Source organism: Streptopelia decaocto (genome assembly GCF_964273445.1).
Source record: "Streptopelia decaocto genome assembly, chromosome: 1".
Lineage (NCBI taxonomy): Eukaryota > Metazoa > Chordata > Aves > Columbiformes > Columbidae > Streptopelia > Streptopelia decaocto.
Genome location: NC_138663.1, coordinates 148,183,262 through 148,199,632, shown reverse-complemented (window position 1 = coordinate 148,199,632; position 16,371 = coordinate 148,183,262). Strand labels below are relative to the sequence as shown.

The 16,371-nt window shown below is 41.7% G+C and overlaps 1 protein-coding gene across 2 annotated transcripts in view; it reads left to right on the top strand.

Moving 5' to 3' along the window:
* The window catches only part of EDAR (ectodysplasin A receptor), a gene marked incomplete at both ends in the record, with an annotated part of 64,612 nt that overhangs the window by 39,760 nt on the left and 8,481 nt on the right, over positions 1–16,371 (top strand). For both annotated transcript variants that reach the window (XM_082053474.1, XM_082053475.1), the window contains 2 exons: positions 1,054–1,235; positions 6,259–6,344. In XM_082053474.1, coding sequence (XP_081909600.1) covers positions 1,054–1,235; positions 6,259–6,344 — 268 coding nt within the window. The remainder of the gene's footprint in view (positions 1–1,053; positions 1,236–6,258; positions 6,345–16,371) is intronic.

Here is a 16,371-nt window from a genome sequence, read left to right as displayed (position 1 = left end):
AGCTTCCTCTGATGGCAGGGGGACACACATCAAGCACCAAACACACACACACACACAAGAAAGCTTTGTTACATGGCAGTAATATATGGATAGGAGAGAAAATGGGTAAGGACAGAGATGCTTAATCAGGAGGGTGCTGTGGTAGCGAAGCACCACGTGTGTGCACACCGGTGTACCATATCCCAAGAGCAGCCTGTTAGAAGTGATAATGTAAAAGTTGTAATGTAGAAGTTTCACACACAGCCTCTGCTCATCTCAATAGTTATTTAATATATGACGCTCTTGTTCTGGCGCGGTGTGATAAATCAGTTAGTCTGGCATGCTCACTGGCCCCTCACACCAATAATTTAATTTTGCGTTCTCACTAAGATATTTTGGCACTAGAGAAACTTGGATGTTTCTTCAACGTTTTAAATTATGGTTCCTAAGTAACCATTTGATTTACAGCAGATAATTGTTGCTTATTAAAAAATAAATTACTGAAATCCTGTTTGGTTTTAACGGCATAAACATCCTATTGCAAGAATTTCACACAGTTGGTAGTCCTGAACAAGTTTGTTTGAATAATAACCAGTTTGGTTTAGTTTTATTTAATCTAAATGTAATGTTCCACTGGGACATGTGAGTTCAGGAGTTACGAAATCTCACACAAACATTGCTTTTTGTGATGTTACCTCTGGCCTCTCCTAGCATGAAAGCAAGATTGCTGATGTCCCTGCTGCAGCTGTATTTCCCCTATAATCTTCTTTTCAGTGTTCAGTTCACTTTCTATGTGAGCAGCAGCTGGAATTCACTTCCATGACTTGCTCGAATAAGATATAAATAGCTATGGGGGGCCACTTTCAAGGAGTCTGATGCTCTGGTTCCCATTTTCCCTCCTTATAGCCCTCCATGGCCTTTTTAGGACAGCCACTAAGCGACCAAACAACAAATTGTTTTCCTGTGGTATGACATTGTGATACAAAGCCAACGGGACACGCTATGAATACTCCCTTTAGCTAGAAGCCGGGGTGCAGGGTGAGCCTGTTTTTCAGTGACTTATTGTTCTTGCAGACATGCGGATATGGCACCAAAGATGAGGACTATGGCTGCATCCCCTGTCCTTCAGAGAAGTTTTCCAGAGGAGGTTACCAGATATGCAGACGGCACAAAGACTGTGAGGGTTTTTTTCGAGCCACAGTCATGACACCTGGTGATCAGGAGAATGATGCAGAGTGTGGGCCATGTCTTCCCGGGTAAGGATTTAACCGCAGACCCAAGGAACTGCAAAATCATTTTTTAATGTGAAAATCTCTGACAATCTCTCTTCAGGTCCTAGCTGACTGTAGGTACAATGCTGGTGAATTATGTTTTTCAGTCTCTGCTATATCAATACATTTAAATGTTTCAAAAGCATAAGTGAATTTAGTAAATCAGAAGATGTTAATCTTACTGAAATCTCACTGAAGAAGCAACTGTTGGGAACACCAGAAAAAACCGCAGATTCTCCTTTCATTAGAAGTGGAAAGGGAACAGCTCATGTACCCAAGCACGAGTCTACAGGGACATTTTAGATGCTGTAAGAAATCCCGCTTGGGCTCCAGCTGCAGCTTCAGAAGACCACCTTGTCAGTCCTGCGTCATATGAATGAGCTCCATGAGGATGCCTTGGACACCGTGTAGGGTCCATGCTCCCACTACAGCATATCTAGGAACACATAATGTCTCCTCTCCAGATGTGACCAGCTGGCAAATTTTTCAGCAGTTGACAGCATTAGCTAACATAGCTGTTAGGTGAGATTTGCCAAGGCGTTTTAGTCCCTCAGGGTCCTTTCTATCCTACAAAAAGGGGTCTAAGGAGCTGCTAATGTGTTGTGTGTGCTGTTATTCAGAGTCAAAATAATTTCCAGAGCCAGTTGAAGGGGCTAAATAGATGCTATTTATTAAGTCTATCTTTTTAATGGGCTCCTACACTCAGTATAATTCTGACAGTAATAGTGAGAAAGCAGTTTCTACATTGAATACGTTAACAATATATTATTGACTATATTGCCTTTTGAAGTCTGGAAACCCAAAAATACACTTGCTTTCTCAACATTTTCTTTGTAGGGTGGGTAAACACTCTAAAACATAACCTCACCTTACATACCTTTTCAGTTTCTGCTAGTGTGCCTCTTTGGTTTAGAAACCTAATTCCTGCTGACATTTGGCTTTTGTGCAGTTTGCAGATGCAATATAACCCACACTACTTAGAGTGCAGGAAACCCTGTTAAAGAGGCCCCACAAGCTTCCAGGTTTATTCTATCAGTTAGCCTGTGTGAAATTTTCACAGTTTACAAATAAAAGGAAGGACTTGTCTAGCTGCCAGCCAAGCAAACTGATGACATGATTTGAAAGGAGCTCCCTCTTGACTTCCCCTCATGCATCATAAAGAGCAAGAAAGTTAAATAGTGGCCACAGTTACTGTTTTGCAATTTTTTGTCAGGACTAATGAGGTCACCCAGGTGTGAGCGGAGTGCTAGGTGAAAATAATCAGCTTGCACAGCTGGTGCTTGGGGAGTAATCTCAAAACACTGTGTTTGCACAGGTGTAACCTGTAGCAGAAACTGGCCTGCTGGAGTCTGGCTGTGAGCTGCTCCATGTGTGACTCTCACATCCTGGGATAGTTTGGCAAGGTCAGCAGATATGGGAAAACACCCTCTCACTCCAAGCTTGAAGAAATGAAATTTTTAAGATAAATTAAATATGGGCTAAAACAAGCTCTGAGGCTAACTTGGTGACTCATGCAACTTAGAGACCCCAGAGGGTGCTCCTGTGTGATGGTGGGGAAATGCAGAGCCTTTGTGTCAGAGGAGAGAGCTGGTGAGCAGTGCTAACCAACCGGCCACCCTTCCACTTGGCCCTGGTGGCACAGGGTCAGCCAGGTATGGGTGAGTGGCCTCAATGGGAGTGAAAAATTAAAGAGAGGAGAGAGCTGGTGAGCAGCGCTAACCAACCGGTCACCCTTCCACTTGGCCCTGGTGGCACAGGGTCAGCCAGGTATGGGTGAGTGGCCTCAATGGGAGTGAAAAATTAAAGTCTGCATTTTCAGAGGACTATTCTTCTGTAATGCACCGCAGACCTTCCCAAAGCAACAGCTCACATACTGCCATTTATATTTAGGGGCATCTCATCCCTTACATCCCTGACCAGCTCAGTAAAGCATCCTGAGGAAAAGATGAGTGTGTGGCACATCCTGACCAAAAGATTTTAGAGAAAACACCACTGAACTGGCAGCCTTTTCCCAGTCACTACAACTGCCTTAAAAAATGTGCTGGATAATTATATGTTTTTCCTTCTTTTTTTTTTTCGTTATTATTGATGATTTGTCTTAGGGAAGAACGAGACTTTTTGTACAAGAGCATGGGTCACCCAGTGTTTCTCTGTGTCCAAGTTCTCTTTCATATAAATAGGAATAACAGTATCTGTCAAGCTCTCAAAAAGGTTGCAAGACTGTCACCGTGGGGGAGTTTAAAGTCTTAGCTCTGAAACTGTGATCCTCAAAACCAAAGTTCAGCTGCCAGTGGACTTTGGAGATACTTAGACATAATGTTCTGGGATATTGCAGGCTTCATCCTCTGCTCCTGCTCAGAAGCTCTTCCATCACAGTAAACAGGACAGATCAAGAATGTGGAAAGTAGGTGCAACTCAGAGTATTTCCCTCAATGAGGTGATCCACTAGGTGTTTATGGAGTGTGACTCAGATCACAACCAACTAGGAACAGCCACAGAGGGTCAGAGCAAGAGTCCCTCTAGCCTATCTTCAGTAGCAGCCCTAAGTGGAAACCCACAGAGGAGTAAGAACAGGCCCAGTGTATATGATACATATCCCTCATGCTGACCCAGCACCTACTTTCAGCTCTGAGTAAGTCCCTGGTCACCTCACAAGATGGAATTGCAAAGAGTTCCTTTTTTTCTAAAATGTAGCCAGAGATGGCTCCACTACTAGTGCTTCCCCTTTTCAAGTGTTCATCCATAGCTGCAGCAAATGCAGCTCCTCTCCTCTCCTCTCCTCTCCTCTCCTCTCCTCTCCTCTCCTCTCCTCTCCTCTCCTCTCCTCTCCTCTCCTCTCCTCTCCTCTCCTCTCCTCTCCTCTCCTCTCCTCTCCTCTCCTCTCCTCTCCTCTCCTCTCATGTTTTGAGAAAAGGAATGAGCTTTTTCCTCTGTTTTCTGAATGAAAAGGTGTAGCCAGTTAATTTCTAACAAAATAATGTACCCCCTGCAGTTCTGGATAAGGCAGAGGATGCCTCCACCTCTGTGCTCATCACCTCCCTGTTGTGTCTCTGCAGACTGTTCCCAGCTGAGAACAGAGCAGCCCCTGGTCCCAGGTGCCCTGGTCTCTGCAGCAGGGTAGATTTAAACCTGGGGCAAAGTCCCCGAGTGTGTCATGACACCACCAAGGTTAGCCCAAGATAAACCACCATGGTGTTAAGCAGGAAAGCACATCCATTTTTCAGTCTAGCCTTTACTCTTGGATTTTCCCTATAACACTTCAAAATCTGAGCCTGGAAGGTGCTAAGGAAAGAGAAATAATGAGTCTTATAGTGGAAGAGTAACACCATGAAAATTCATTACTTTATTACTGGGCCACTTCTCTATAGTTAGCGATATAAGGGGATCAGATATTTCCAACACGGCCTGTAATATTTGGTGCATTGCAAAGCAGGCAGAAACATAAATCTGTTGCTGGAACTTCATAAGGGTGAATCATTAATGTTTGCAGCTACAGAGCTTCCTACTCACTTGGGTGAACAGTTGCTTGTCATGGGTATCCTCTTCAGTTTTCTTTACACATTCTTCACCATTCTGCATTGTGGCAAAACCCAATAAATATTCCACCAGCTTGATTTAATTAACTGTCAGAAGGGCTGTTTGTGTTTCCTAACCACTGTGGCTATTAGACTGGGTCCTAACTGTCTTGTATTTTGCTTTATAGATGTTTATGTATCTCTGGCCTGCCTCTCTCTCTTTTTTTTTTTTTTTTTTTTTAAGGTTTGGCATTCATTTCCTGCCTATTTATTAACTGCTTTATAAGCTAAAGTAACACAGGCCCCCATAAGAGAGAAAAGATGAAGTTTTGCTCCTGAGAGAAGGATAGAGTGTCAGAGAGCCACAAGAGACATTCAAAGGGAAGAGTGATGGTTAATTTTTTAAAACCATTAAGAAAGGAGGAACCATGTTTAGTTTATGTGCTCTCTGAGGTACCTCAGATCCCTGTACCCAACTTGCATCTCTGCACACTCAATTTCCTGGACCTATAACCCTTATTTGTAGGCTGGGTCATTCATTAATGACCAACTGATTTTGATAGGCAGCTCCAGGAGTGATTTCCTAACAATGCATACATTTTACAGAAAAAGCTTACTGTACATGCATAGACAAGTACATAAGAGCAGAAAACAGATTCCCCGTTGCATGAAGTGTTTGTTATGTTAAGTACCTGTCTACACAGAATGGATTATAAATTCTTTAGTTTCTTCATTAAAATTTGTAGTGATTTACAAGTGATTTGTAAAGACATATCCATATCACCAACTGTGTATGATTTTGGTGTAATTTACTGATTAGGTTACCTGTGGATCCAGTTCTTGCATAACCAATTATCTTATTTCAACACTAACGTTATTAGCAGCCCAGAAGTTCAAATCATGAAAACCTTGCCTTCGTGCTGTAATTCCGCTGTCAAGGACTAATTTATAAACTATGCAGCAAGGAAGTAAAAAAAACCCCAGCCCTGTAAAACCTCATCTGCCTTTCTCTGTAAGGATGGTGTTTACCTATGCTTTTTATTCCGATTTGGCTCAGATTTAACTCTAGTGTTAAGGAGGTTATTCTTATGGCACTAGTGAAGAAAATCAACCAATCATGTCCAACTGGTGGTCTTGTCTGAAAGATTACTGCTTCAAAAAATAACATTCCCTTATTTTGAAAAATCTTACTTCTGGGCATGCTGTAAACTGCAGCTTGAACTCAGCAGGGAGAATAATGTTGTTTTAGGCAATGATACTACTTCTTGTCATGCAGTCTTGATGGTTGATTAATTAACTTGTAGGGGGAAAGGAAGAAGAGTAACACTGTCTCTATTCAGACTGTTTGGAAAAAAAATATAATAATCTTTGCATCAAATTGCTTATAAAAGTTGCTTTTTAAATGATTTTATCTCAGTATAATTGGTTGCTGCTGATCCAAGCTCAGTTGTAGGATATTAATTTACACTGTTTTGCCTCATCTTGCCCTTCAGTTACTACATGTTGGAAAACAGACCTCGAAACATATATGGGATGGTTTGCTACTCATGCTTGTTGGCGCCTCCTAACACCAAGGAATGTAAGTGTTCTGTAATTTCTATGCGTTTCATCTGGTTTTGACTTGGAATCATTTGGAAGCTCCATATGAAGTCTTTTAGTGATGATTATTGCATTCAAACAATAAGTCTGTCTCCAGTGAAACAATTTTTTGTTCCAACTCGCCTTGCCAGCGAAGGGAGAAAATGCTGAACATTTGGGGATGGATCAGAACCCCTGATTTTAGGACCTGCTGTTGTTCAGTTGTGCTCCAGTTTTCATCTGTTAAGTCATCCAGTACAGGACTTATTATGGTTACTTCATCAGAAGGTACAGGAAGTCACAAATCTTCATATTATTTTTAAAATTCGGTTTCAGTTCAGCTATGGAGAAAACAGGGAACACTTTGTAGATCCTAGTAAAACTGTATCACACCTTTTTATATGCTTTGGTTTCAAAGTGATAAAAGGGTTGACACTGGTATGTGGTAGTCAACATTGTTAAGAAAACTAATTCTGAAGGTTTCATTGATGAAATAATCTGTAGTTTGCTAATTGAAAAAAAAAATGTACATGTATGTGTGATACCCTGGCAGTACCTGATTGTTTGCATGCCGCATGTGTGCAATGGCTACCCATCCTCATGCTATGGAGAGGGTGGACAGACATGAACCAGCACTGTAGTGCAGAAGTAACTCCCAGAAGACTGCTTTTTTCCTCTGGGGGATAAAGAAAGTGAGAAAAAGGAAAAATTAGATTGACTCTGAATGAAAAAATTACTTTTACACTGCCTCAGAGAATCTGATACAGATCAGGGGGAAAAAAAATCTTAAATAAATAAATAAATAAAATGAGCAGTCCCTGAGAGAAACTTGATGCATCTAAACCCAAAATCCTGCCCTGTTCTGTTCTTTTAAAAGTCTTTATCATGAAGAAGAATTGCAATATTTTGCCTGCTTGATTTGAAAGCAGAGGTTGACACAAAGGTCTCCGAGCATTTATTTGTGTACATAAATAGCAATTACTGAGTTCAGATGCTGCTCCACTGTGTATCATTGATGCTCAGCAAGCCACTTCGAAGGAGGATAGGTCATTAACAGCCACCACCTTTCCTAAAGTGCAAGAGCTCAGATGAGCCAGGCTATAATTACCATCTCACAAAGCTCCTGGTGAGTGATAACAACCTGGATGGAGGCATTTCCCTGATCCGTCTGCATGCAAAGTGGCTGGTCCCTTGTAAAGCTACTCACCCTGCTCAGCTGCAGAGACCAACCCGGTCCTGAGCCATCCCCTTCTGCCTGCGAAAGTGGGAGTGAGGACAGGGGGAGTGTGATTCTGGTGTGATAAGGTCTGCATTAGGAGGTAAGGGGGTTAAGGAGGACCCAAATGTGAGACGTGGGAAGAAGGTGGAGAGAGAACTGAAAACATGAGGTTAGGAGTCTTGGTGGGAGATCACAGAATGGTTGGGGTTGGAATGGACTTCTGGAGATCATTCAGTCCAACTCACCTGCTAACGCAGGCTCATCCAGAGCAGATCACACAGGAATGTGTCCAGGGGGTTTTTTAATGTCTTCAGAGAAGGAGACTCCAAAGCCTCTCTGGGCAGCCTGTTCCGGTGCTCTGGCACACTCAAAGTAAAGAAGTTTCTCCCCATATTCAGATGGAACCTCCACTGCTTCAGTCTGTGTCTGTTGCCCCTCATCCTATCATTGGGCACCACCGAAAAGAGTTTGGCCCCATCCCACCAGATGAGGGTATCTGGTAAGGATGTGGAGACACCTTCTCCTGCATGCACATGTAGACTGGATGCCCTATTGGTGGGAACACAACCATACCTGCTGCTGATAGCCAGAAGTGAATTACTGCCTCAGCTCTGAGGGTCTGTCTCCCACACATGCTGAAATGGGTTTCTAGTGGCATCAAACATATGGCAGCTTACTGATTTGACAACGAACTACTAGAAGATCTTGCGGCTTCTGGTACTCAATTCAAAAAACACATCTTGGCTTATATTGGAAATCTGGCACATAAGGGTTTATTTCTGTGAGGAAAGTATGAATTGCACAACTGATTAACTACAAGCAACTTTTAACTTGACAAACACAAGTATTTATTATCTTTGCAATGTATTTAGGCAGGTGCATAAACCAACAAATTGACCGGGTACTAATGTAGGAGAAAACATTAGTCCTAGAAAGAGTAAACATTACCATTTTAATCAAGTCTGTGAAACCAATCATTTGATTACAAGTATTCAAAAAATGGGAAAGCTTCTTAAACTCCAAATCCCTCAAATCACTAAGCTTGGATAATTTCATTTATGACGTCTAAACCTCTGGACCCTGTTTGGAATGGCAACTCCCTAATTCATAGGCAATAATTTGTACTCTAGATAGAAAATCAGCTTTTCTTCAGGAACCTCTTGAAAGTCTCACTGTTGTTGTGGCAGGCAGCATAAATTCTGGTATTAGCAAATGATCTTTATCACATGCTTCACTGTCATCAGATTATGCCTGTCAGAGCAAAGGTGACATGTCAGTGCTGCACAACTGCATAATTTTTTGAGGTTCATAAATTCTGAACTCATCTAAATGCTGTGCCCTCAGCACATAACCTTATTGTGAGCATGCAGTGTCTGTCATATGAAGGATAATATGAGCTCTTTGATAGGAGTGGTTCCTCTATACAGAACAAACTTCATTTATTGACCTGCTGTTATGGAAGAGGACCCAGAATGAGAACTCCTTATAGTCCCAGGAGTCTTCTATTCCTTTCATGAGACTTCAAAAATAGCACTGAACAGCATTCAGAAGCCCAAACCACACACTAAAGGGATGCTTCTCCCCTAGAGATCCATTTCTTCAAATACTCCTGTGTACAGCACACAGATGGAAAAAGGTGACCCAGTGGGTTGCAAGGAAACAAGGGCACCGAAGTACTTAAAAACAGGAAACTAGGGGCAGATAAATGCCTTTTCAGGCCATCATTAGGTTTGAGACAGGGTTGGAGGACAGTGGTGCTCTCCTTAGTGGCCAAAATACCTTGCTGGGGAAGGGTCTGGCCTGGCTGTTTCAGAGGGCCAGAAGGAGGGCGAAGTCTGGTGTGTGAGCTGCTGCATGGAAACCTGCTCAAAGAATTTGCCTGACAATACATTTTATCTGGCAGAAAAGTATTAGGTTTTGATCAAAGGGTAAACAAATAGCTTTCAACTCCAAGAACCTGCTGTGCAACTTTCATCTCCTGTGCAGCCAATAAACCTTGAAATGGCTGAGGAAACAAGATGAACACCCTGTGTCCCAGCGTCTGGAAATACTAGCGTAAAAAGGTCTGGAACTGAGAAAGAATTCCCTGATGGCCATGTATCACCTTTACCTGAGACATAAATAGCACAAAATAACACAGAAAAGAGGGGGTGGAGAGGGAGGCATTTCACAGAGGTTAGAGATTTAATTGAGGCAAATGTTGTGGTGTTGAAACTCTCTCTTTGGACTGAAGGATGGAAGAACTAGTGTTCTGTAGTCTGAGAGGGATATCAGACTTCAGCGGCAGCTGATGGGCAGTGGGCACATAGGGGAAGGGGCTGTGTAGATGTGAGCGTAAGGATGTGTGTTCTCTTACTGGGAAAAGGGTAAATGTCACCCAAAAGACTGCAGATTTTCATATCTTGTGCACAGTGGAGCACCTCTGTCAGACTTCTGGGCTCTCAGTATGCAGCCTCCTCATGTCTACTGTGTAGGAGCCTCAGGGCTGTTCTGCTAAGCACAGAGGAGCACAGTGCCAAAACGTCAAAGATGTGAGACCTTCAGCTGTGCATGAAGCAGACCATGAGCCACCAGTGCGCCTTGCTGACCCTAAACTGGGCTATGGTACCTCTGTGATAAACCGCAGCACAGGTTTTCTATGCAAATCAAAGAAGGAAAGTAATGAACAGCAAACCACTTTAAGATGTGGTTTCCCATAGTTAATGGTGCTGGATTTTCTGTCAGCACCTCTGGAATTGGAGTCACTTGAGGCCTCTGACTACACAGGGTGTTTTTGTTGTGTTCTGTTTTCTTTTATCCAATTTAAAAGTATATGTGAAAGACAGAAGGTTTTAACATACATGGAGTTTCTCTGGCAGAGAGGTACAGTTACTGCTGGAACAGATTTTGTCTTTTAGCAGCTGCAATTCTCTATCAGTTTTTGTGTATGAACTCCACCCTTCGTGCTTTGATATTTGCCATTCCAGTTCAAAAACAATGGAGGACAACAAAATCAATCCCACTACAAAAACCCGAAGAACACTTACCCTGACGTTTTACTTACATAATTATATCAAATACGCAAATCCTTTTGCACTCACAAATTATTGATCTAGAGAACTTTGGCAACTGATTGAGGGTTTTCTTTTTAATCTACTGTATCTATTCATAAGTGTGCATAGGCACAAAATACTGTTATTTCCTTTCACCTTTTTTGCTGGTTGTATATATGAAACAGATGTAATAATCAACCTGATGTAAGGTTTTAAGTCTAATACCTACCAATGATAGTTTAACAAAAAAAAAAAGAAAAACAACAAAGGAAAACAAATGTAGTCAAGTTATTTTTTAATTACCACAAAGTGAATGGCATCTAGAAAAATAAAAGATCGCTTTTATTGTTGTAACATTAAAATTTGAAAAACAACTAAACAGAGGAGATGGAACAAATGACTAACAGCCTGACGGCTTCGTGTGACGAACTGTAATCAGGGGGTCACTTCCATACTGATGTACTGAAGGCTGAGCACTCAGCCTTCTTAACTGAAATGCTTGACACAAACAAGCCTAATGCCAAACCCACTTGTACTAGTGAAAAGTAATTTTTTCAGATATTTTTATTTTAACTGTCCGTTCTTTGTTATATCACTAATTTTCTTTCTTTGCCAGTTTTGTCCTTTTGTAATATGATCAACATCAGGACTTTTTTTTCCCCTTCTGTTTCAAATTATGCTTGCAAATGAATAGGCTTGTTAGCTGGAGCTAACAAACTTTTCTTTTTTTGGGGGGCCAGGGGGGTATCGTGTTTGATCTCTGAACACCCCATTCCCCTTCACATGTGGAACAGGAGAAATGCTGAAGGCAGTGCTTTATTGTTCACTGGTGGTATGGCCTAATTCTCATTCCCTTAGGGATGGAAAGGAACCTAATCTTAGGACAGAAATGGCCAGCCTCAGCCATAAACCTTCAAGGGGAGGGGTCTGAGAAGCAAACATGGGATTTGCTGTCTTTGCCGGCTGAGAAAGTTGGGCCCACGTATCACACAAGAGGGCATCTGGTCCCAGTGCAGCTCTCCTGAAAGAAAACTCCAATGACTTGGGTGGTCCCATGGTGAGCATCACCTGCCCATGGGAAAGGTTGCAGGTTTCTGCAGCATTGCTCTGCCCAGGTGCAGGAACTGCAAACCCTGCAGAGCTTCAAATTTCCATTGCCTGTACAGCCTGGCCACTACGGCACAGGGGAGATGGGAGAGCAGCTCCTTGCAGGTCCAATCTCTTTCTTCCAATGCTCTGAAGTCACTGTAGCAGGGTTTAAACAGTGTTTATCCCCCCACTTCATGCTGCACAGAGGAAGTGGTGATAACACTGAATTCCTGGGGACAGGCTGAACTCACGGAGCGTGTGCCTCTGACCTTCCAGTACTGTGCAATGATCAGAGCTCCCAGTGAATCCTAAACAAAACTTTAACAGATGCAAATAAACTGCATCTGTTGCAATTTAGTGCCACACAGCCTATAATCATCACTACTTCCCTGCCCTGGCAAAATAAGAGAGAAAGAGAACAGTCAAAGATATTAACATATGCACAATAGCATAAAATATTTCATTTCATGTGTCTGAACAGTAGTGGTTACTTACAGTGAGAATGACCAGATCTAAAATAAAAGTCTGGGACAACTTTGCTATCAACATTTTTTAGACGTTTCCATCTCAGGAATCCATTTACTTCACACTCTTCCTGCTTTAATAACTACCTACACTAACTGAAGTATCTACATGTGGCTCCAGGGAATAGAGTAACCTGTCTTACAGTATTCTGTATGTCTCCTGAAAAGGCAGAAAAATAAAAAGCAGCCAGGCAATCCTCCATTGTCTAAGATAATCTCTTTTGTTAGATATATTTATGCAATTAATATGCAGTATTTTCAGAGCTGGTTAATGTTTGATTGCTGAAGTCATACATAGACGTCTTAGAGAGTGGTTTGGGTTTGACTGCTGCTTCAGCTTCCATGACTTTCTGAGTGTACAGGGTTTCCATATGAACTGTTGTTTCCTCAAATTTGAAACCAAACCTTTCATGCAAGTACCTGAATGCAGATTTACATTAATCTGAAAATTCTGACCTGTGCTTTCTAAATATCTAGGTCATTATTTACGACTGGGTTTAGTTATAATCCAGTTTTCAATTACTTTGTCAGCTATAAACTGTCAACCTTTATTGAATTTCAACTCAAAATTATTTATTTTTCATCTCATATTCCAGGCTGCTAGCTATATATTTGCATGTGTGCTTGATCTTACTTTGCTCCCATAAAACACTCTCAATGATAGCACTGGCAGCTTGGCTGGCAGTAACGAGTGTGAATTGCCATTCCGAAAAGGACCATGGTTATGAGAAGGGGGATGCAGCAGGAGGGAGCAAGATGCACGCGATGGCAAGAAATAGATACATATATACACAAAGGCATCTTTAAAAGGCTTCTTATATCAGGATCACTTTGATAGTCTGCTATATACAAACTTTGGTTATTTTTATAAGAAGTTATTAAGTATTAAATAAACTTTAAAAAAAGCTGCTGCTAGCTGTGGGCAACAGTGCTTTGCATGGACCAGTAAGATGACACCCACAGCAACATATGTCAGGAGTACATATGGTCTCCTACTGCACCAGATTTTATTCACTCACAAACACTTGCCAGGGGGCATGTTGCTAAAACATGAGTTGGTGAAGGGTTTGGAGGGGAAGTCGTATGAGGAGACGCTAAAGTCACTTGGTTTGTTCAGCCTGGAGAAGAGACCTCATGGTGGCTACAGCTTCCTCACAAGGGGAGGAGGAAGGACAGGCGCTGATCTCTTCTTTCTGGTGACCAATGACAGAACCCGAGGGAATGGCAGGAAGATGTGCCAGGGGAGGTTCAGGTTGGACATTAGGAAAAGGTTCTTCACCCAGAGGGTGGTGGAGCACTGGAACAGGCTCCCCAGGAAGGTGTCACGGCCCCAAGCCTGACAGTGTTCAAGAAGAGACTGGACAACACCCTCAGACACATGGTGTGAACTGTGGGGTTGTCCTGTACAGGGACAGGAGTTGGACTTGATGATCCTTGTGGATCCCGTCCAACTGAGAACATTCTATGATTCTATGAATACCGCCCCTCCTGTCACAAACCTAGGGGTTTAGTTCATAATTTCTTTTTGTAAATCTGTCTTAAGGCATGTAAACAACTGTAATCATCCTGTTGCATAAAGCAGAAAGTTTCTTTTAAACAAAGAAAAAATTATTTTATTGCCCAGCATTTGTTCACTATGGGGACAAAAGGCTGACTGCACGGCAATTTAAGTTAGAGCTATCTTTTGAGTAAAAAGCCCCAGACATTCAAATGTGACTGCAAGTTCAATTGTTCTTTTAAACAATAAGTATGTGTTTTAAATGAACTCCAAGAAAGTTAGAACTAAATTACAATGTTTGAATAAAAACATTTATAATGCAACAGCTGACCAAACTTCAGTAATAAACTTCTTTCCTAATGTCTTCATGACATTCCTACAATATTACTTACAGGTGTGTAGGAATATAAGCCACTCTTTTGCACAGCTATATTACAGCCGTCAGTCTTTTTTTGGCCTTAAAATAAAGTTGTTTCCATATGTTGTACTGTAGCACTTCAGGATGTCTCTGCCTGAACTAAATCTTCACAGATTGTCTAAAAGTGTCATGTATATTGGAACCACAATTAATAACGTGATCAGGATGCAAAAGTGGATGTGCACAGGAACAACTGACACGGCAGTCAGGGTGTACTGCTGGACTGGGAAAAAGCAACAGCTACGAGTTCTGTTTCTTTTTCCTCACACAAGAATGATGTGAACTGAACTTCTGCAGAAGCTGGCATTTTTGGTTCCTCTTGTAGTGCAGGTGCATTAATTGGCACTTTCTTCTAAGCCACATCTAAGAAAAATCTTGGCTCACAATGAATGTGCCAAATTATGAAATTTGATAATAGGCTTAAAATATGCATAACAACTAACTCCCACCTAGGCATATGTAAAAGACCATCACGTTCTATCACCAGCCTCGATTTTGCCACGACAGGCACTACAGAACAAACGAGGTGGCCCCGTTCCCATGCAAAGAAAATTCTGCACGTAGGCTCTGGAGCTGAAGGTGCTCACTCTTGTGCATGGGAGAGGCTCATACTTTTGTGTGTGTGTGTGTGTGTGTGTGTGTGTGTGTGTGCATGGTGTGGGCAACACACCTTATCTTGATGTGGGGTAGAGCTGGGTGAAGCTTGATGATGATGCTGAATGAAGAATGGATGACCTTCCTCCTTACTGTTCCTTGTGCTATGTGCTGCTGCGTGACTTCCCACCTTGGAAGGCTCTGCTTCCCTTCACAGACAGGTGAAAAACATGAGCTTAACAATAGAAAATGACTGATTGATTGATTAGGCAGAAATACTTCAATGACTTCATATTTCAGATGAAGAAAAAGAGAGAGGAGAGTTTGATAAAACTTGCTTACGGAGTAGATGAGCTGAAGCTTGTTAGATAAGCTCCAAGCAGACCAAGGAGCAGAGCTTGTCGGTGTTCACAGAGAGGCAGGGTAAGAAAAGCTGTTGTTGGCTTGTCGTAGCTTGCAAGAACTGCACAGAACTACAATTGGCTGTAATTGGATTTGCCGGGGGGCTGCAACAAGAGGCATAAGCCTGGTAGCTGTGAACTTGAAGGAAAGTATCAGGCTGCAGCTGCCATTTACTAAACCTCCTCTGTTGTCCAGCCATAAAGAGTAAACAGATAAGTCAAGACCAAGGGTAATTCACTTCAGTGAACTGCTAAAAATGTTTAAAAATTGTTAAAAAAAAGTCTTTAATCTCCACTACACACAGATGGCACCTTCATCTACTGATACTTAGGTGCTCTACTGCTATATTGCAGCTCCTGGAATTCATAACTAATTCTTAGAAGGAAGTTTGTCACAGAGAAGGGACCAGGGGCAAGACTTATGTAATCTGCCTGTCATTTTCATAATATGAAAAGCATCTGAATTAACAAATTGGTATATTTAAAACTGTATGAAAACACTTCTTCAGTTTGAAATAAACACAATTATAATAAATGAATCTGCTTCCTTCTAACAAATGAGGTTTGAAAGAAGTTTTACTATTGTTAAAGAAAATTTATTTTGAAGACATCTGCAACTCATACTTTGTGACCACTTTAAGAGTCTACATTTCTCATTCACTACATGCAGCCACATTTTATGTCAGGTAATACATTGTTTTTTTCTTGTTAGAAAGCATTTCTCTTAATTTGAAGAGCATGTGTATTACTTTGTTCTCAACCATGGAACATTTCTCAGACCATTCCAGACCACCTAATTTCCGGTCAAGTTTACCTGGTGGATTTCATTTCTTGTAATATTTACTAGGCCAAAAGAATGGCACAGTTAGTTCTCAGCTACTCTAGCTGCCAAACCAGCTTGTGGAGCCATGTGCCATATGTACCTTGCCAGATGACGAGGACAGTCTTTTGCCTTTAGGTCTGCTGAATTTAATGATCACTGGACTTTTTCATAGGCAGCTACTGCAAAGCAGGAGGGTTTTCATACACCCTCCAAGCCAGAAGATGTTTTTCTGTGTCTGTTGATAGTAGCTGTTTGTGCAACCTGCCTACCAATTATACTAAAGTTTATTTGAGAATGAATAGAATGTTTTCTCCCAGCTCTAATGTTTTTATTTTGTTTTGGAATGCTATGCCAACATCATCCTGTAGGAAAGCATTCCCATCAAGAGCCTTATTCCCAATAATATCCAGTATTGTCTGGTATTGTCAAA